The sequence below is a fragment of the Drosophila eugracilis genome, unplaced genomic scaffold (assembly GCF_018153835.1).
Source record: "Drosophila eugracilis isolate 14026-0451.02 unplaced genomic scaffold, ASM1815383v1 contig_2147, whole genome shotgun sequence".
Taxonomy (NCBI): Eukaryota; Metazoa; Arthropoda; class Insecta; order Diptera; family Drosophilidae; genus Drosophila; species Drosophila eugracilis.
Genome location: NW_024573030.1, coordinates 3,171,555 through 3,191,831, shown reverse-complemented (window position 1 = coordinate 3,191,831; position 20,277 = coordinate 3,171,555). Strand labels below are relative to the sequence as shown.

The 20,277-nt window shown below is 44.0% G+C and overlaps 3 protein-coding genes across 5 annotated transcripts; 2 read left to right on the top strand and 1 right to left on the bottom strand.

The window, feature by feature from the left end:
- The first annotated feature begins 14 nt into the window (after nucleotides 1-14).
- LOC108117418 (DM7 family protein GE17491) lies at nucleotides 15-2,359 on the top strand. Its single transcript, XM_017229829.2, has 2 exons — nucleotides 15-338; nucleotides 451-2,359. The coding sequence occupies exons 1-2, from the start codon at nucleotides 314-316 to the stop codon at nucleotides 2,304-2,306; spliced, it is 1,881 nt and encodes a 626-aa protein (XP_017085318.1). The 5' UTR covers nucleotides 15-313; the 3' UTR covers nucleotides 2,307-2,359.
- Nucleotides 2,347-20,224, bottom strand: LOC108117414 (E3 ubiquitin-protein ligase Ubr3). 2 transcript variants are annotated; one of them, XM_017229823.2, is made up of 11 exons: nucleotides 18,699-20,224; nucleotides 16,047-16,783; nucleotides 15,750-15,978; nucleotides 15,275-15,687; nucleotides 14,979-15,137; nucleotides 5,981-8,863; nucleotides 5,487-5,907; nucleotides 4,656-5,425; nucleotides 4,461-4,592; nucleotides 4,248-4,387; nucleotides 2,347-4,183 (listed from the first exon to the last, which is right to left on the bottom strand). In XM_017229823.2, the coding sequence occupies exons 1-11, from the start codon at nucleotides 19,261-19,263 to the stop codon at nucleotides 4,066-4,068; spliced, it is 6,567 nt and encodes a 2,188-aa protein (XP_017085312.1). In that variant the 5' UTR covers nucleotides 19,264-20,224; the 3' UTR covers nucleotides 2,347-4,065. The 2 variants fall into 2 exon arrangements, with proteins under 2 accessions (XP_017085312.1, XP_017085311.1); XM_017229822.2 differs by having other exon boundaries at nucleotides 5,487-5,910; nucleotides 18,699-20,217.
- On the top strand, nucleotides 9,292-14,910 carry LOC108117417. 2 transcript variants are annotated; one of them, XM_017229828.2, is made up of 6 exons: nucleotides 11,591-11,854; nucleotides 11,929-12,507; nucleotides 12,584-12,748; nucleotides 13,154-13,872; nucleotides 13,935-14,321; nucleotides 14,395-14,910. In XM_017229828.2, exons 2-6 carry the CDS (start codon nucleotides 12,136-12,138, stop codon nucleotides 14,687-14,689), a joined length of 1,938 nt encoding a protein of 645 aa, XP_017085317.1. In that variant the 5' UTR covers nucleotides 11,591-11,854; nucleotides 11,929-12,135; the 3' UTR covers nucleotides 14,690-14,910. The 2 variants fall into 2 exon arrangements, with proteins under 2 accessions (XP_017085315.1, XP_017085317.1); XM_017229826.2 differs by lacking the exons at nucleotides 11,591-11,854; nucleotides 11,929-12,507; nucleotides 12,584-12,748 and adding exons at nucleotides 9,292-9,990; nucleotides 10,222-10,545.
- Nucleotides 20,225-20,277: the final 53 nt, after the last annotated feature.

Sequence of the window (20,277 nt, the reverse complement as noted above, 5' to 3'; positions counted from 1 at the left end):
TTTAACAATTTTTTTTTGTAAAAGCTAAGGTGGCCAGATTAGAATTTAGAATAGTCTGAATAGTGGGGTCCCAGTAGGCTTTTGTTTTTACTGTTATATCCTGTCATTTTAATTTCAATCGACTACGAACCCCACTTTCAGTATTCACGAGAATTTTCATGTATACAGACGTTTCTCCTGCAACCTTCAATCGACAAAATTATTTTTTCAATTTAGATTTATATATCGCAAAATCGGTCTTTTATATTTCGTTCTTCCAATCCTTACCGTTGCTGTGCTTATCTTGTACTGTACTTTTCGAAAGGAACGAACCATGAAAAGACGTGGGAATCCCCGAGGTACGCCCTCTTTTAATTTTTTTTTTTTTCGGCCAAATATTAATATTTTATATAAAAGCTAAAATGATTTTATTGAAGCACAAGATTAATCCTCTCCATCCTATCATTCCAGCTAAGGCAGGGAAAGGTGTGTTGGAAGTGCAAAAGGTGGATTGTGTAGATTCATCGAAGAAGATGGCGGTAATCAATAAACCCAAGTACTTGCCTGATCTTCGTAACGTGCTTATGCCAAATGTATTCTGTGATCACAATAACCGTGTTGCTGCGGCCCGGCTTTTCGCCGAAGTCCATAAGCACGATCCAAATGCTGCTGCACTTTTTGATGGCGCCGAGGTACCATGCTTGATTGTGCCGCGCACCCTCTTTCCCAATCGTGCTCCACTGGAAAAGATTACTTTTTTGCCCAAGCTATTGCTACCAACCGGCTTTGATGCCGGCGGAGTTTTTGGGCCCGGAGTCATTTCCCGGCGGTGTTATCCCCTCGGTTTGCTACCGCCGAATCACCGCGGTCAAACTCCGCCCTTGTTTGTGGGGCGACGTAGTGATGAAGTTCATATTCCGCCGGAGGTACAGAAATTTTTTAATTCAGTTCCCCTTGCTCCGGCAAAGCCCATGGTGACAATTGGTATTACCCAAATGCCAACATGCACGAAAGACTTAAATCACGAGGCGAACGTCCTGGAAATGCAAATGGTTCGTAATAACTATACCTTATCAAAGGTTCTCACACGAGAGCAAAAAGCAGAGTCTATCTGTCCAGTTTGTACTGTTCCGGTCCAGTGCAACATGTACACCCCGGATCTGTCCAATGTCCTGGTGGTGATGCCACGCCAGTGTAACCTTACGGTAGCCATGCTCTCCACGGTACTTCATCCGCATGTGCCACAGGTTGCGTTTGCCACCATGGGCGACGAGGAATGTCCAGAATTTGAGTTACCCGGAAATTTTTTTCCTGCAAGTGATAAAACCAAGCGTCCAATCTTTCTACCCAAACGCTTCCTGCCCAAGGGATTTGTTGCATGCTGTATCTATAAACCAGGTAGCCTTCCGGAGTACTGGTTTAAGGAAACTATTCGCAATTCCAGTACACCACTGCCACAACATAATAAAGCTATTACTCCACCACTTTTAGTCGGTAAGTTCTCCAGCGGAGAGCAGGCCGTGGATTTAATTAAGGAAATCCAAATCGAGGCCGAAAATTGGACATGCAAACATATCAAGGCCTTAGAAGCGATACCTCTCCCAACAATGGATTTTTACCCAAAACCCGGACGGGGCTTCATTTTACTGGAGACGGATGATCCGGAAACCCCAAAGGGTGCTTATAGCGTTACCAGCTACTCGCACGCCTGTACTGAAGGATGCTTTGTAAAGTTAGCACGCAGTGAATCAACTGAAATAGAAGTCCAGCGGGAGGGGATCGAATCTGCAGATTCAAAAGATACTCAGACCGAAGATGAGATGTCCTCAATTAAATCGGAAATAGAAGAAGAAAAAGCCGAAGCAGAAATTGAAAGAAAAATATATGAAGTCGAAGACGATAAAATAAAAGAAGAGAAAGAACATAAATCTGAAATAGAAGATGTGTCATCATCAGATATTGCAAAAACCGAAAATGAAGCGGGATCACAAGATGATGTAGATACTGTACCATTTGCATCTGCATGTGGCCAAGGAGCAAAGAAGAAGATATACCTCAATGCTTTTTCAATTGATAGCGACATTGATCTAATTGCCAATGCTGCGGTCGATTTAGGTGATGCCGAGCTAGAGTTATTGCCCACCGCTGAGCCACTGCCCGATATCAATTACAATCGTGCCATGGATCAGCTACGTCAGATCCTCGAGGAAAGGGTCAAGATACGTCGGCAGACCGCCAACCATATGAACGATCATGTTAAGAAAATGGAAAATGACCGTAAAGGCGCTTTGCGCAAAACATGTTGCGAATGCGGCAAGTTCCATTAAAGGGATTGTTTTGTATATATATTTATTTCAATTATATATATTTCTTTTTGTAATCATTTTTCAATTTTATTCAGGGTTTTTCGGTTCGGTCACTCATAATATGTTTACATAATGTCTTTTGGGTGTACTAAATATGTGTGTGTGTGTGTGTGTGTGGGTGTTTGTATATATGGTGTGTATTAGGAGTGTGTTTTGCTGTGCTGTGCCATTTAATCTCTTAAATCGTGTTTTCTTTTCCTTTTTGTTTTGCAGAGTAGTATTTAGTTAGTCTAGGAGTCAACCGAAACATCTAGATTTGTATAACTAGCAAAAAAAAAAGAAGGTAAAATGTGATATATATTAAATACATAATTATACAAGATGCAGCTTCGTTTTGAGTGTATTTACAGTTTCTAGCATATATTCCCATGTCTTTTTGCGTAACTCACATGCAATTGTTCTATAACTCGATGGAAATTTATACCAAATTTTAGACAACCAGGTTTTTTATAAAGAAATTACTTCAACTTGAGATATTTTTTTTTTTTGAAAAAGCTTATATTTATGTATGTATACCAATTCTTGAAATATTAGCTAATCTTTGCAGTGGGTCAATTTGATCGTTCAAAATGAACATTTTGGGTATGCTCATGTTTTTTAGGTTGAAACAACATCGAATTTCCATTGCAGCGCCGTTCACAAAACACACAATTTGTAAAAACTAATAACAAATTCATCTCTGATCCTAGCATTTCCAATATTACCCTCTCAATTAATCATTTTTCCCCTCTTGTTACCACTCTTAATTACATAATATTTATGTATAATGGGGTATTTGCAAACTAATTTCTACGGATTTCACAATTCGCTTTTCGTTTATTGTTTTTTTTTTTTTCGCATTTTTTTTGTTTTTGTTGCATTAACTTTAGTGTACTTGTATATTGTATTTATATATATATATATATTAACTATATAATCTTTTTTCATTTTTTACATGCACAAACTCATGAGGCCAAAGTAGACAATTGTAAAATTGAATATCGTGTTATTCGTCACTTGTTATTTGCTTTCTTGCCTTGTTTCCATAAAAAAAACCTATGAATTTAAAGACTTTAAACTTAGTTTAGGTAGAACGCAACTAGAGAGAATAGCGCGGAGCATAAATTTCCGTTTCATTTCATCTTCATCTACGCCCAGCAAATGGGTGAGTAGCATATTTATATATTTATAAGTCGCACTAAATTTGTAGTTAAATATTCTTGTTGATCGCGAGAATTGGCGGATTTCTATATATGATGTATATATTATGCTTCTCTCAGTTGAACAGTTGACAACAAACAATCATATAGCTGTAGTTTTTTCGTAATGTTTGCATCCATATTTATAATTATTGTTATATATAAAAATGTGTAATATCAATTAATTGCAAATTGCCGATGTTGTTCCTAGGTGCGTTAGGAGATGTGGGAGTGTAGTGGGGCGATGACCGTAAACAAATACGGATGCAGATACGGATACGGATAGCAGACAAAACGTGACCGGGTGTCCTACTCCTCATTCGCTTACAAAGCTCCGAAACAACAGCGAAACTTGCTTAAACATATGGGACAAAATTAAGGGAAGTTTTGGACAGGCGATAAGGACAAGGGATATAAAGGGAGGCTGGTGCTTGACTGGTTCGACTAGGCGACGAGCGGACGGGCAGCTGACTGACGCACCTAACCCCATCTCAGATCTGGCCAACCAACTCCTGGATGCTACGCAATAGATCTTCCATATTTCACAAGAGATCCCGATGGAACACCCAAGTGTGTTTTGTGTGAGCAAACTTATGGGATAACCACTGCGACTCCAGTAGATTGAATCGATCTTGACTCAAATACAAAGGCTTGCCTCGCCTGCAAATTATTTAATAGGTTTAAAATTATTTCTTAAATGATTATATGTATGTCAAACACTTACTTCAGATCGCGATCCTCTTCATCGAAGTCGTCTAGATACAATGAACCCCAAAGACAGGCGCGTCGTCCGCGGATAACGATGATGTACGTAGACGTGACCACCAAAAAGATGCCGATGCCACCGCCACAGGAAAGCGTATGCTGTTTAGGTTAAATACAAACATTCATTAAATTAAAGTTTACGATCTAAAGGGTGTTTTCCAATAAAACTCACCCTAACAGCCTCGCAACAGTCGTTCTCTGCACAGCAGTTCTGCTTGAGACACACAATCGTCCCGCACAGCAGGCAGATCGAGCTCTCCTTGGGCACTTTGTAGCAGTTGAGGCACGGTCGCTCGTGATAGTACTGTAGGGATATAGAGTGAATCATTACATATTGACGCAGTACATACGGGTCAATAATACTCACGGTAAACAAACGTTCGTACTCGCGCGGCAGTTCGAGTAGTCGAGGCTGTTGCCACAGCGAGTGCTGATTGATGAGCACCAATTCTCTAACGGTATCTGCTGGAGGACGTACTTCCATTAGCTGCTGGCACCAGAACTTTGGCAGCGTTTGCTCAGTGCCGGGTATAAAGCACAGGCCCTTGCTGGCATTAAAACAATCCCAGTCCATTGAATCGGTGACCAGTTCCAAATAATAGACAAGACGCACAAACTCCAGTCCCGGGGCCGAGATCTCCGGCATCTCGTGGCGATAAAGATGCTGCCGCAGCAGGGCAGCCACTCGAAGGAAGGGCAAACAAAGAGATTGTAGTTGTAGCTCCATGGACTTAAGGTTGACCTCGTGCGGAGAGGTTGACGATGAGGTGGAGACTGTAGCAACGCCGGATCCCGAGGCGGTTGCTGAGGAGGAACCAGCCGCCGCCGCTGCCGCCGAACTACTTGTACTAGGTATACAATCCCGTCGTAAGTGAGCTAACTCATTTGTCTGACTCAACACCAGAGCCATGGCTTTGCCCAGTTGCGAGGAGCTTTGCTGCTGGTGACCGGCACGGCGACGATTGTATGAGCTGCTCGTTGCAGATTCCGGTTGGGCATCGGCAGCAGGAGTGCTGCTGCTACCATAAACTTTGAGAATGTGATCGCATTCGAAGTCTGTGAGGGTAACGCAGAGCTGTACCACAATCTGGTAGTACAGCAGGTTGTACATAACTTTTACCATACAGGTGAAGTAATCTGAGGAGCAGAAAGATATCGTTAATATTGCTCTTTTAATATATAAGGCAAAACTACTTACCCTGATCTAGATGCAGCGGAGCCAGCAGGATGAACTTGAGTAACAGCGCAATGGGATCCGCCAAAAGGCTAGGAATCAACTCGAGGCAATGCGCCGGAAGCGGTTCTGAATCGCTCACAGGTAAGCCGGCTAACGACGCCCAGCTGCTCCACAGCGGCCACTCGACCAGGACACGCACATGGACCGATAACACGTGTAATAACGGTACAATGCAGTCGCGTTTTGGCTTGTACCGCGTAGAATTTGCTGAGCAGAGCGATCCGCCTCGCTGGATGATTTCCGCCTCCAAGTTAGTACGCGCAATCGAGGTAACGAAGATGAACAGCTTGCGGAACGTGATTGATGCGCATTTTACCTTCCGCTGGGCAATGTTTGTCATCACCTCCATGGCATGACCCATTGCCTCAGTTAGTTTTGTGGGCTGCTAGAAGTAAAAAGGAAACATTTAGGCAAAACCCTTTAAAATTTTTACCCTAAATAGTTAGTATTCCTACCGGTATCGTCTCGTTCTCCTTTATCAGATCGGTGAGATCGGCGACGAGACGCTCAAAGGGCTGGTTACCCGAGCGGACGAGGTGCGTGGGTCTATCCAGCTGTGGACTCAGCGGCAGCACCGAATTGGATAGCTGCCGGCACACTGGACAGTAGAACTCGCCACGATCCTGAACCGGTTGCCTTTGGGTAGTATAAAGCGTCTTGAGATACGCCTCAAGGCAACTGAGATGAACGTGATGGCCACACGATTGCACGTGTACACCATTGTCATAGGCCATGTTGTTGGACAGATACCAAGACTCATCGCCGAATTTGAGACTAAGCAGTTCCGTACGCCTGCTAAATTCAGCGGCCAGTCGAGTGGAGTGCTTTAATCGAGACTCATCGTCCTCGTTTAGAGGGAGCGGCAGTCGTTCAGCGATGCGCCGCCGATGACCAACAATGCCACTGGATTCGACTAGAACCACCAGACCAATAGGATTTGATTCCGTGCTGGGTGTAGTGCAATTGCAGATAATGCAGTCGTACTCCTTCTCGCGCGGCTGCTCCTCGTATAGCTCCTCGTCGTCCTCATCCTCCGCTCCGTAGTCCATGCTGCTAGCTGCCGCTGCCGCAGATTGCATGAACTGCTTTTGCTTGTTAGCAAAGTCTTGCATCATCTTCTGTTGACGCTCACGCGCCTTTTTGCGGCGCTCCTCCTTTTCCTTGGTTTCACGAGCTTTTGCCTCCGCCTGCTTCTCGCGCTGATTGGGCCAGAGTCTAGTTCGGATGTCGTCGATGCTGAGGGCGCATTGCTCATCCTGCTTGGCAATTTTCCGCAACAGATTGCCAATAAAGAATGGACCATCGCCGATACGGGATGAGGATACATGGATATTCTTGTAATTGCGCCTGCAGCGGCCCCTTTCGGCCAGAGCAGTGCTTTCCGCTGCTGCCATGGACGTGCTGGCCTCGTTACAGTCCACATCCATGGCGGAATCGTCTTCAGAAGATTGCTCTTCGCCATCGCTCAACGAAAAGCTATCCAGCGTGCCCGATAGCTGTGAATGAAGCTTAAGCAGCAACGACAAGATGCTTTCGTCTAAGTGCAGTTCATCCTTGTTGCTGCCACCGATGGCAATATCTACGGATCGTTTTCGTGCTCCACCCGACTCGTAGTTCATTCTACGTCCAGTGCCGCTGCCACTTACGCCAGAGGTAAAGCTTCCGCTAGCGCCCAGGGAATTTGATGGGACAATATCCATGTTTACGCTGCTGGGAACGGCTACGGGCTGAACTCTCTGAAAGGGCAGGAGCATGCCACTGCCTGTGGGTGTGGTTGGCGAAAACATCTCATTGGAAGCCACAGCAGGGGGTGTGGCCGATGGATTGGCGGCACCAACAGCCCCCATATTATTTGTCTCGGCCAGCAGAAGATCCCGTCGGATGGCCACCTCCATGCCGCTCTCAGGCAATGTGATCTGCTGCAGCGGGAAATGAAAATCGAGAGCAGCCGCTGGACTCATATCCATTGCATGATCGTTCACCTCCAATAGCTCATCTTCATTGCTGTCCTGCCGGATGACCACACCCGTTTCGGCGACCACCGACAGATCAGGTGGCAGGGCAACCTCCATACCAGGCACTCTCATAGGCACTAACGCCTGCGAGACATTCCTTCTACTAAGGGCTCCAGGGCCCACACCAACTGATCCTAGGCCAGCTCCACCCGTTGCCTCATCCCCTTCGGAATCTACATGACCAATCATGCGCAACGATTGCTCCGGATCCGCTTCAACCTCAAAGTCCAGGTCCGAGTAAAATGGATTTGAGCGATAGCTGGAGGTTATCACCTGCGGATCGCGGGACTTCAGAGAAACCTTTTTGACCACGTGACGAAGATTGCAGCTGAGATTGTCTGTAGCATAGCACTGGAACAACTTTGGCGGCTCCTGCCGCCCCGTACCATAACCATGATAACCCGGACCACCCGAGGACTCCACCATGGCTGCCAATGCAGGTGGAGCACGATCTCCAGGACCACTGCCAACATCATCACTCGTTTCCACAGCGATCTCCAAGAGAAACACAGCCAGGGCCAGAAGATGTTCGGACACGTCACGTGTATGCACTGCACGAAAAAATATTGAAAGGATGGTGGAGTGAAAGACGCGAGAGTTTAGAATCTTGCAAGGATCACTAAAGGAGCTAGTTGCGGGCAAAGCCTGCGGCAATCTAAATGGTGGCCAAAGATTCCCACTTGCTGGCATCTTCTCTTTGCTTTTTACATAATTCGTAAACCGATCCAACGAGGATTGAAAATCTCGGCGATGAACTGCTCGCAAAAGAACATGCAGCGGGTCGTAGTGTTTCTCCCACACCTCGTCAATGGGCGTAAAGAGACCCTGCTCCAGATTCTCGCTTCCACTCGACGGTGCTTTATAAACGGATAGCTTCTTTAGGAAGGTCTCAAAGTTCTTAGTGTGCACATTTCCCGACCTCTCAGGCATCAGTTCAAGGAGCTGCGAATGTGTCTTGTTCTCAGTGGCCAAGAGGGCACTGATCTCTATAATGCACTGGGTGGCCTCATCGTTTCCCAGATTGGTGCGACTTGTGACCAGAGTAGCTAGAAAGGTCAGAAAACCCTCCAGCATTGATGATTGCTCCGCCTTTTGGGGCTGTTTTAATGGAGCTGTCTCCAACCACTGACCCACGTCGAACAGCTCAATGGTGTTCTGCAGAAAGAAGTACTGCGGTAGGTTTGTGGCACAGATCTGCAGGAAAAACAGGTCCATATCCGCCATAGAATTGCAGAAGTTCGCCTGGATGTAGGTCATTGCCTGGCCCTTTATCTGAAGCCCGTTGCGCACCCATTTTCCAGCCAGGATCTCATAAAAGAAACTCTGAAAAGAACCAAAAATAAATGATTTTTATTAACTTATTTAAATTTCTTTAAAAAATATATGAAGTAAGGGCAAAATGAAACAAGAAATAAATTTAAAACAAGAAATAAATTTAAAACCCGAAATAAATGCTGAGACAAAAAGAAAATAATATTAAGAAGTGAATATTTAATAAATTTAAGAATTAAATGTTTACCAGTATTATACCTAATGAAATTCAAAAATTAACTTACGGTACACCAGTAAGTGTACGATAACCATGACTCATCGATGACACGCAAAAAGAGTTGTCGATAGCTCGTTTCGAAAAAGTCAACTCTGGGCTTGCTGGCTCGCTCCCACTTATGCTGTGACCTATGTTGTTGCTCTGCCCTCCCCCTCTTACTAAAAATGAACCTCGAAAAACAAAGAATCGGAGCCCGTCTCTCTTCGCATGTGTCTATGTGTTTGTGTGATACAGGGTGTCTGCAAGCGACAAAAAGAAAAAAAGAAAAGAAAAGAGAAAAATACAAGTAAAACCCACATCTGTACGTCTGTTAATCAATCTCGGAGCAGCGAGAGCAGCGCAGCCGATTAAATCCAATCCCAGTAGTCAAAACTCGACGCTCGGGACAAAACTCAACTCTCTGTTTTCGTGGCTGTCGCATTTGCGTTTTGATTTTCAGCGGGCGCAGTTGCGTGCCAGCCAATGTGTGTGTTGGTATTGTGTGCGTGTAAGCATTTAATCACAATATTTAAAAAGCAACCCCTATCATCATCATAACATCCCCAATGATCATCGGGTCCTCAAAAAACAAAAAAAATAAATAAATATATTTATACAACTCAAATAACACACACACACAGTCGGCTGTAGAATGGAATTTATGAAATGGGGACTTCCCCTACTGTTAGCCACTTTGGTGGCCTTTCAACAACCCACACAAACGGAAGGAGTGATCGAAGATGTTCTGGACATCATCCATGTGGTCAAAGAGGTCACCTCCGGTGTTCTTAAAGCCTGGGACATTGTACAATCATCGCCTTTGGCGGCAAATATTGACTTCCCCTTGATGCGGGAAAAACAGAAGAAGGTCTTGCAGCGCTTAAAAGAAGTTAGCAAGCAAATAGATCAAACCGAAGATCAGGTGAGTCATCTGCGAGTTAAACTAGCTTTCTAACTCTTTTTTACATTTTTGCAGTGAGCAAAACCACATTGGTTATTTGTTTATAGAACGATTTTTTGAGATATGCTAGTGTTTTTTGTTTAAACTCAAATTTTAGTTATCTATTAATTGATTTGACAATATCATCAAATATTTTTAACTGTATCGCAAACTGCTATAGTATGATTAATATCCCAAAAAAACCCACTTCAGCACGCTCAGTATGTTGCCTTGGCCATTGAATCGGTGACGAGTTTCATGCACAACAATGCTCCAATTATGGCTAAGATGAACGATATCTCAGATACGATCAATAGGATCTCATCGCGATATCAACAGATGCAAAAATACGAGGCTTACAAGGACAAATTGGAAATGTCTACGCTTATAACGTTTGCTGAATGGACAGTTTCTCCGAACGCCCATTCAGTTCACCATTTGATGGATAGACTGCATATCACACTACTTGGCAACGAGGATAGATCTTCTAATGTAACGTCCACCAACCTGCTCCAACAACTGGCCACCGCCTACGAGGTAATATTTTGTACATTTTTGTTATCTACCTTCTTTATAGGACGATTTTGTAGACGTCTTTTAGAATGGTTGCTTTTGACAATATTTTATTGCTTTTATACAGAGGACAAAAATTCGCTTTGTTTTCAAAAATCCAACTTAAAAACCCTAATAGAAAGTTAGCAAATAGTCGAGCTTTATATTGTTTGGTTTGATTAAATTGTAGGGTGGTTTAAACACGTTCCACTGTTATAATACGGATCGTGAATGGGGTGTCAATTTGCGAATTGCTTCCTGCATGCCTGTTAATCGGATGATTCATGAATGATGTTCGCCGGGTATTTGTAGGTCTAGACACAGGGTTTTAAGCGCTGTAAACTCGACTTTCCGGTTGCCGCGTCATTTAAATCGCTCTTACTTGTGTCTTTTTTTCGGTGAAAGAAAGTCTTTAAGTGTATTAGTCACCTCTTCTTTTGTCACAAATAACGGCTAAAGCCAATGCCTACACACGCACTCTCTGAAACAGAGGCAGACAATTCTCCCCCTTTTTTTTTGCAGGTATGTATGTATGTATGTGTATGAATATAAGTAAATGTTTGCGTGAGGTCAAAGGTCTTGTGTCAACAAAAGACTGCGAGCAACAGCAAACAAAACAAAAAAAAATAAGTCCACAAACAAACGTCAGACGGCAATGCAGCAACGCTGCCCCCATGCTGCGAAATTCAAAAAGAAACAACGGAGAGAGGTGGCAAAAGAGAGCACATCTCTTTGTTATTGCATTGCGTCAAAAGGAATGAGGGAAAGACACAGAGAGAGAGAGCTCTACGCACTCACAACACAGCTGATTGTCATACCAATTAGATGCCTGCTGAAACAAAAACACTGCATCGGTAAAACTTTCCAGTTATCGATTTCACGGTTAGCAAGGGGCAAAATGATCGTCTCCGATTTTTATTAATCAGAGCTAAAAAAAAAACAAAAGTGTAGGGCATTATTTCAGTGTATACAACCGAAGAAACAAACAAAAATTTGCTCAATTCGTAATATTAGCTTCTCGCATTCAACCACACGTAAAAATGGATGTGTGTGTGTGTGTTTACGCTTCTCACATCGTCAAAAGAACAACAACAATGCATGAAAAAGAGCTTCAGTCAGCAATTTTTTGTTGTATTTCCAACGAGCACACACCAACGAACAGACACAAGCAAACCAACACTCGCTGAGCGTGGAGCGCTTTAAAACAGAAACTGAAAAATTACAGTAGCCGAACAGCACTCAGAACAACAAGACCCAGCTGAAATTATATGGCAAGAGGCGAGCGCGATTTGAAGTAAGTCGCAAATAATCAAAAATCCGTGGAATCTCCGTTAATTGTTAATACGACTTTGGATACTTTGTTTCCAGTTAAAGGAAGTTCATTCAGATCAAAATCCAACAGTACATGCTGCTGCTCTTCTTCTTGCCTTGCCCATTAAGGCTAGAAATGAAAACATAAAACTAGTAGAAGAAGAAGACCAGAGCTCAAGGCTAAACAATTTGGAAATATTTTAACACAAGGAAACCCCTTATTTTATATTCGCTGTGCGGATATAACTTATCGGGCGAGTAAATATGGCGGCGCCTATCGCAAAGTTAGTGGCTCTTTTTGTTGTTGTTACATTTGTGATTTCTGGAAGTACGAAATCAGCATCGGCCGAGGGATGGATGCACCCACGCACCCCTCAACTGGAAGTTGATGCCTTGCGTACAGAGTATATCGCCCTGGAACGTGCCTTGTGGGATTATCTTGATAAAACGGCAAATAGCCAGAACAATAAGGAAACTCAGATCAGGAAAGTATATGATTCACATAGGGATTTCGATACGAAACCCGTAATGAGCCGCACCTTCGAGGCGAATCGCTACGAAATCCTCAATCACTATGAATGGTCACTGCTGGAAAAGGATCTCATCTATATTAGCAAGCTATATGATGCCTATAAGGTATTCTTCCTTATACTGAGCACAAACAATTCTGGACAGATAATAATAACTCTCAACTCTTCCATTCTTCATATAGGACAACTTTATTAAGCAAAGCAACAGCGCCCAACTTGATGAACTTGCCATTGTAAATCTGGCCGGTGCAATCCTACGTAACGACAAAACCATATCGATGCCACGCATCCTGCAGGAAATCGAACGAGTGATGGTTTCACAGACCCTTTACTACCGTGCCATGATAGTTAGTTCCCCCACTAAATAAGACTATAGATCAGTTTGATATTTATATATATGTTGTTCCTTACAAAGGCATCCTTGACCCTTTGTTATAGAAAAAACATCAGAAAATAATTCGCAATTAGTAATTTATTTGTAAAGTAACAAAATCCTACAGTTAAAAATTGTAAAGGACCACTCGGCAAAAGCTAATTTTAAACACCCACGCGATTCGTAAATAACCGTGCTATAATTATTGAGGGTATGCCAAAGATTTTAACAGCCAGATGTGACGGCTAATTAGAGCTAAAAACAAGAGTCGCGTTACATGTGTACCTAGTAAAGAATGCCATAATGGTAACGGTGAAGCAGCTGGGTATTAAACATATTAATGACATTCCCAATAATATGACAAATTTCTTGCTTACAGGTGTCCAACAATCAGATATGCAACACAATGCAATCGCCCCAACAGTTTATTTACTCGCTATATGCAGACATAGCTCTGACTGAACTGAAAGCCTACACGATGATGGAATTCTCATGGATGATGCTGCGGGTTTACGGCAGGGGCAACTACACTCAAGAGGCGGAACTTATGCGATTGGACTACGAGAAGAGGACAGAACGAACACTGAAAGTGCTTAAAGATGTGATGTTGCGAGCGGATCGTATTGTTTATCGATGCGATCCGTCAAAACATGTACAGGGTGTTACCTACGATGAGGTAACCAGGCTCCTGCAGGGTTATATTGAAAACGAAGTGGATTTAAATAACGAGGAAACCTGCCGAGAGACTTGCGACTTTTACCAGTCCACACGCAGCGAGGGCTGTTTCAAGGATCTCTACTGTTCACGCCAGCCGAAATGTTCCGGTCGTCTGTACAACTGTCAGTTTGTCGACTCCGACATGTGGGTATGTCCATCGCCACAGAACAGTGTCAGGCGCTACGAGTTCATCGAGTACGAGAACGGACGCGTTCTTGGACAGCGGGGTAAATGCACTAGAGGCACAACCAAGGTAGAGAGCTGGTGGCGTTACCTCTTCTGGCACTGTAGCTACTGCTTTTGCCTGTGCGATGAGCAGGGTCTTAAGTCAGATCGATTCTTCAACCTGCGGGATACAATCGCCGACGTGAAGCGCAACAGGTGAGTTACTGTTAGATCCCTTGTCAGGAATAATATAAAATAATAATATGACATCATTTCAGGATCGTAACTGGCTTGCGTTTTGTGAAAAAAAATAGAATTTTCCACATTCAAATCCAAGAAGGTGAACTCCTGCCACGCGGTTCTGTCAACCAGAGCACCCTTGAGTGGAAGCCCGTAGAGAATTACAACTTCTTTGATCGTGATGTTAAAAAGGGGGTAGACTATCACATGATGAGCTACGAAAGTCGAACCATCGATCTGGACGATGTTGATACAGACGACAACAGCTTTGTGATCACCGGCGTCAGATTTCGAGTGGTGGGCGCCCATTTGAATTTGGAGGCCTACTTCAGCGAGTTTGACTTTAAAACGGGCCAGCTACTCCAGCCGGAAGCCAGAAGCTATTGGAAGTCCAATGATAATACCGATGTCAGCGGGACACGTAGGTAAGCAAGCATCTGATTAAGGATTTTCTCTTTACGAATCTAGAAGTACTAAACACAAACCTTTTTCTTTCAGGGAGAAACTGCGTCTAAATAATGCCGACGTGTCCACGCGGACGATAACTCACTCGATACCTCTGTCACGCCACAATCAGTGCATCGACTTTACCAACACAGGACTGGACAAGGATGCCGCCCAAAGCACTGTGCCCTTTATTGACATTCAGGACGTCATATCAAATCCACCAGTACCATTATCCGGCATTGGTATCTACTACAAGGGTCGAAATGGCTATGGCGGCTTCTTGGGCCCCAAGATCATAACCTACGACTTTACGCCCCACGTTCAGGTACCAAAGAACAAGTTCTAAAGTGACAAAAGGTCAGAGAGGCGGTGCTGTTCCATCCCGCACATATGTCATAGCTTTCTTAGTTTTACACTACCTATCAATACACACTTGCTATTACTGTCGCGTAATCTAAGTGAAATCAGAGGAAAACGAAGCGGAGGAGACGCAGAATTGGGAAAGACAAGAATATAACTATTGGAATTTAGCCATAACAAACAAAAATAAAGAGAATTTGAATCTGAGAACGCTGAGAATCGAAAAGCTTATTGTCCTTTTTAATTGATTATAAGGTAAATAAAGGAAGACTCACCTGAACACGGAGCGGATGGATCATCAGGAGGGGCAGGAGATATGGGCGCGAGGGCAACACGTCGTTCAGACTAATTCCCATTTTGGTTACCGCTTGGCATACAAAGGCGGCCAAATACCGATGCAGTGGAAAGTGGAACGAAGCCTGCATCATCTCCTCCTGCAATATTAAATCAATTAGTTCAAATACAGATAAATATAGAAAAAAAACGTTTGATGAATGAATTCATTGAATTAAATTTTATAGCTCAAATTCAGCTCTTCGACCGCAAAAATTTTAATTTAAAAAACACCTACCATGGATAGACGCGCCTCCATAAAGTAAATAGAATCTAGCCACTCATGCAGCGTCGTCACACAGTAGTTAATGATCTTTTTAGCGAGGTGGGCGTGCGTGCCATCCTGCAGATGCGAAATAATCGACCACATGGGATAGGCACTCGCCTCCAGTTCGCAGGAGAACGCCGCATAGTAGCTGTTCGGCTCGAATTCGACATGAGAAGCTGTCTCCCGCACATTAACATTCATGCCCTGGAGCATCTGGAGAAACTGGAACCACATGTCGATGAGGTTATCGTCCCGCAGAAAGACTAGGGCCACCGATTCGTGGGACAGGACGTTGTTAAAGTCGGAGACTAGCGGCCAGTAACAGTGGTCCTTCATCACTTGCCGCGTGCAATCGATAACAAAGTGGAAATTCTTGCTAGGATCTGTAGGGACATCATATAACTCATTAAAGAGGTAGCAGTACGGAATTAAAACTAAATCTCACCATGCAAGGTATTCTGTATGAGTATCTTGGACATCATCAACTTTAGACTGATAATCATCACGTGCAACAGTGACAGCTCATTGACCATCTTGAGGGCCAGACTTTCGTTGGAGAAGAGCTGGACGCTCATATGGACCACTCGGTTGCTGAGCGTGTCGGGATCACGAGACATTTCCAGCACGGACGGTATGCGACTGTAGTGCATTACAAAAGTGCGGGTGAGGTGTTCCTTTTAATGGGAAATTAGTTCATATTATTATAAGTATGTGTAACTTATATTATTCTATCAGGACTCACCTTGTAATCCTGATCGGGAAGCATGTTGAGCAGGAAACAGACTAGCGTCTGTGGGAACTCGAACTTGAATGTCCAGAAGATGAACTCCTCGAGCAGCGTGGTGTGAACCAGTTTGTCACCGAGTGCCGGCAAGTCCCTGTACTCATCGGGTGGCTCTGGATTTGGGAATCTGTTAACCGCATCCTCGTACTTCTCCCGGTTCGCTTTCAGGAAACGACCGTTCCGCGTATCTTGGCACGGTGCCTCCATAAAATAGGCGTATACCTCAGGATTGATCAGCGTACGCGTCATCACCTTGCGCATTATCTCACCCATGTTGTTCAGGTCGATCAGCATGTTGGCGAACTCCTCGCACGAGTACGAGGTCATCGCATGCACCTGCAGTGTAGTGTCGCTGTGCTCGCGGAAGTGTTGCAGCAAGCGAAACAGCAGCTTCGGCATAATGGCCTCAGCCACCGCCAACAGATTGTTTGGCACCGGATCGCGATTGACACGGTTATTAATGCCATGATCGCTGCAGAATCCTTCTGCCTTCATCACCGAGGTGTCACCACAATCGCAGGCACCACCCGCCTGCGAAAGGAACATATTGAAATCGTGGTTCGTGTGGTTGCCCTTCTTGAAGCAATCCCGGCATATGGACATGCATGGCGAGATACCGCAGGTGCGACACCTGTAAGCCACCACATGGGGCACCCACACTAGTCCGCATTTGGCGTGGTTGTCATAACTGCGCACTGCAAGATGAAATTTCATAATTAGAAAGAAAGAAATACATTCACAAGCACTTAAAAATTTAAAACAGTGTATTTATTTTTCGAGCTATACAAACATCATTTTTTAATTTGAGGACTCCAAATTTAAAATTGTATATTATAAAAAGTAGCATTGATAACAAAACATACCATATTTTTTATCAAGTTTTTGTTTAATGCACGGATTAACTGGTACATTTTTCAAGATAATATTTTAATATATTTTTACTAGATAGGCTTTTTGGTTATTTAATTATGAAGAATTTAAGTACACTTGCAAATAATTTGAGTGTAAGTAAAATATAAAACTCAATATTTTACATAAAAAAAGGCAGTGGTTTTAATTTATCTAACGTGGTGAATCAAAAGTTTAATATTGTAAAAATATTAATTTTAAACATACAAATCTAAACCTTTTTTTTTTATTGATTTTCTAAGAATCAAAATAATCGAAAAAATCGATCGATAAGAAATATTTGTGCCACCTCTAAACATCATACGATAACTTATCGCTGGCAATATTTCGCGATGAGGTGAAATCAAGAAACCTGTCGAGGCCAGCTGTTTTGTTTTGGCCACCTTGCCTCGCTATTGATTCGATTGTGTTCCAAAAATAAAATGATGCACTCATTGGTTAGTTAATTTCTTTCTGTTTCTTGCGTGACTCTTTGATTTTTTTGTCATCGGGCTGCGTTTAATGGGCATATGTGTATGTACGAGCATTTTGTATTTTGCATTTGGACCTTGTTAGCTGAAAAGGTCAACGTTGTCGGCAGCCGCATGCGGAAGGAAATCAATTGGATTGGCCAATAACGACAGTGCAGCGAAAAAGTTGATTTACAATTTTGTAAACGACGATCGATCGACAGACTAGTTGGCAACTTTCTCGCTCTCTTTTTTATTATCCATCTATCTCCTTCTAACTGAGAACATTTTCGATGAAGTCCACCGTGGAAAAGAAAGAAAGAGAGAGAGGGGAAGAAGTGACATGACGGTGACATGGGAACGGAAAGAAGGTGCATTCCCTCAACCGCACCCCCACAGCTCCATAGCATAACGGTCTTTCGGTCAATTGCCGATGACAGCTTACAGTGGGCCGCATCATGCACTTTCCTACCGCCCCCTGCACACACTATGCGTGTTTTTGTCAAATCAACAACAATGACGGTCAATCAACTTTTGCCGCACCAGTGCAATTTTGCAATTGTTCTGCTCAACACTTTGTTGCAACAGAGTAACAAACAAAAAACAACAAGAGGAGCACTTAGCGGTGACAAAAGGTGCCAGCTCATAAGTATACTAGTGTGCGTGTGTTTTTGGGACGGATGCTGCGGAAACATTTATTACGCAAGGCGAACCAAACAGCTGACATACAGATACAAGGTGCAAGTTGCACTCCACTGTGCGTGTGGGTTTGTGTGTGTGTGTGAAAGTTGACAAGTGGAACAAGACAAGCCACCATAAATGATAAAAGCAACTTTGGCGACATACGCGGCCTGGCACAAAAAATAACTAATCATAAAAAGTATGCACAAATAAAGCATTGTAAATTGATGAGCAGTTGAGATTAAATTGGGCTAAAGTTGACTCCCCTAATCAGTGCATATGTGTCTGTATGTTGGATGTGCGAGTGAGTGCGCTTGATTGCTGTTGCCATGGTGGTGCACTCGCACTCTTCACGCTACCTTGCACCTTGCTTTCTTATCTCCTCTCCTTCTTCCTCGCGGGCCCTAAAACTATTACACACACATATACACATATACAAATATATATATATATATATATCACACAGGTAACTCACACACACAGAGAGAGTTTCAGGGGCAACGGACTTACGATCAGCTGTTTTACGATAGAAAATGCAACACATTTATCGATAGGCGCTTTCTGGACGTACCAATTATAACAAACTCGTGCGGCGTTCGTCCGCCGGCTATGAGCCATCGTATCCACTCGATGTTGTCCAGATTATCAATGGGCGTGCCCGGATTGAACAGGGTGTCCATTATGGAGTCAAGATCGGGTGTTGGGCCGCCACGGCAGCATTCCGTGTTGATCAGGGCGGCCACTTCTTTGCGGCTGCGCAAACTGAAGGACGAGGCGCCAAAGAAGAAGCTCGGCTTGGCACCAGCATCGCCGGAGGATGCTCCTCCCGCCCCTGCACCAGCTGCAGTACCAGATACCGATCCAGAGCCCGCTGCAGTGGCTCCCCTAGGTAGCGGCGGCGGTGGAGCAGCGGCCGCCACACTGGAATCCCAGTCGTGAAAGGGGGAATGCGAATTGTCGGTGGCTGCCGTTGTTGTGGTTCCTCCAGCTCCACTGGTACTAATGCGAACATCAGTTGGCGCTGGTGGCGAGACTATGGGCGGCAGGACATACACCGATGAGAGATCCACGAGGGAGGATTCGTCCTCGTCCTCGATGCTGATATCGGCATTGGACAGGTTGTCATCCTCGTCCATGGTGATGCGTATATATTTGGTGACGTCGTCGGTCCGGTCCAGTGCGGTGCTCGTTCCTAGCACGCTGGAATTCTTGAATTCCGAACTCTGCTGCTGCTGACGCTCTGCTGTTCTTTTTCTTTCGGTTCGGTCTTTTTCAAACAAGTTTTCTTTTCGTCTTTTTTCGGCTGCGGCTGCTGCTATTGCTGCTGCTTCTTCTTTACTGCGTGATTATTTTTTTTTTGTTTGGCTAGTAGCCGAATTTGACTTTTTTGCGTATAATTGAAAATTTTGATAGATGATGGGATAACGTTTAAGGATGTCGTAGGGGTAGGAGAACGGTGAGATGGAGACGGAAAATTTCACAACACCAAACACTTGACTCAGTGCAGCCGCTTGGACATCTCAGCTCCGTTCCTGCTTTTGATTTTTAATTTTTATACTTTCGAGTGCTGCTCTCGCTTGACGTTGCCCTACCGACCCACTGTGGTGCGGTGGCTATAGGGATCCTATATCCCCATTATCCTTGTCCGGATCAAGGTGTTATTTGGCTACGCTTTTCCCGTACCGTTCCGTACCTTTTCCCCGATATTTCGCTCACTTTTCACGCTGTTTCATCCGCGAGTCTTGCAAATATACGAATATACGCACACATACTTCTTCGCAGACGCACACACACACGGAAACGACACCATACACCCACACACTAGCACTTACGCACACTGGCATATGTGGCCAAATATATTAGTCGTGCATTGAACTTGCCAATTTCACTGATTTTTACATATTAACCGCAGATTAGTTTTTCTCTTATCCAACTAGTTTGTTTCTTTGGTGCGTGGGCAGCCTTTTAGCCGCTGCATTTGAGTTCGCGTATGCTTTTAATCCTGCCAATTTCGATTTGATCCACGAATCCGCACACGGTCGTCGTTCGCGTGTATGTGTATATGAATTTCATCCAGTGTGACCGCTTTGTTACTGATTTAAATATACTAAAATGGTCGAGGAAGACTACCATCTATCGATAACAACCGC

Excerpts from the sequence above, each read along its gene's own strand:
- LOC108117418 (XM_017229829.2), top strand. The coding sequence starts at position 314 with ATGAAAAGACGTGGGAATCCCCGAG. Across the intron at positions 339-450 it reads AAGACGTGGGAATCCCCGAG|CTAAGGCAGGGAAAGGTGTG; the intron begins GTACGCCCTCTT and ends CTATCATTCCAG.
- LOC108117417 (XM_017229826.2), top strand. The coding sequence starts at position 9,721 with ATGGAATTTATGAAATGGGGACTTCCCCTACTGTTAGCCACTTTGGTG. Across the intron at positions 9,991-10,221 it reads TAGATCAAACCGAAGATCAG|CACGCTCAGTATGTTGCCTT; the intron begins GTGAGTCATCTG and ends AACCCACTTCAG. Across the intron at positions 13,873-13,934 it reads GCCGACGTGAAGCGCAACAG|GATCGTAACTGGCTTGCGTT; the intron begins GTGAGTTACTGT and ends ACATCATTTCAG.
- LOC108117414 (XM_017229822.2), bottom strand. The coding sequence starts at position 19,263 with ATGGACGAGGATGACAACCTGTCCAATGCCGATATCAGCATCGAGGAC. Across the intron at positions 16,784-18,698 it reads GCACGAGTTTGTTATAATTG|TGCGCAGTTATGACAACCAC; the intron begins GTACGTCCAGAA and ends TTCATCTTGCAG. Across the intron at positions 4,184-4,247 it reads GAAGAGGATCGCGATCTGAA|GCGAGGCAAGCCTTTGTATT; the intron begins GTAAGTGTTTGA and ends AATAATTTGCAG.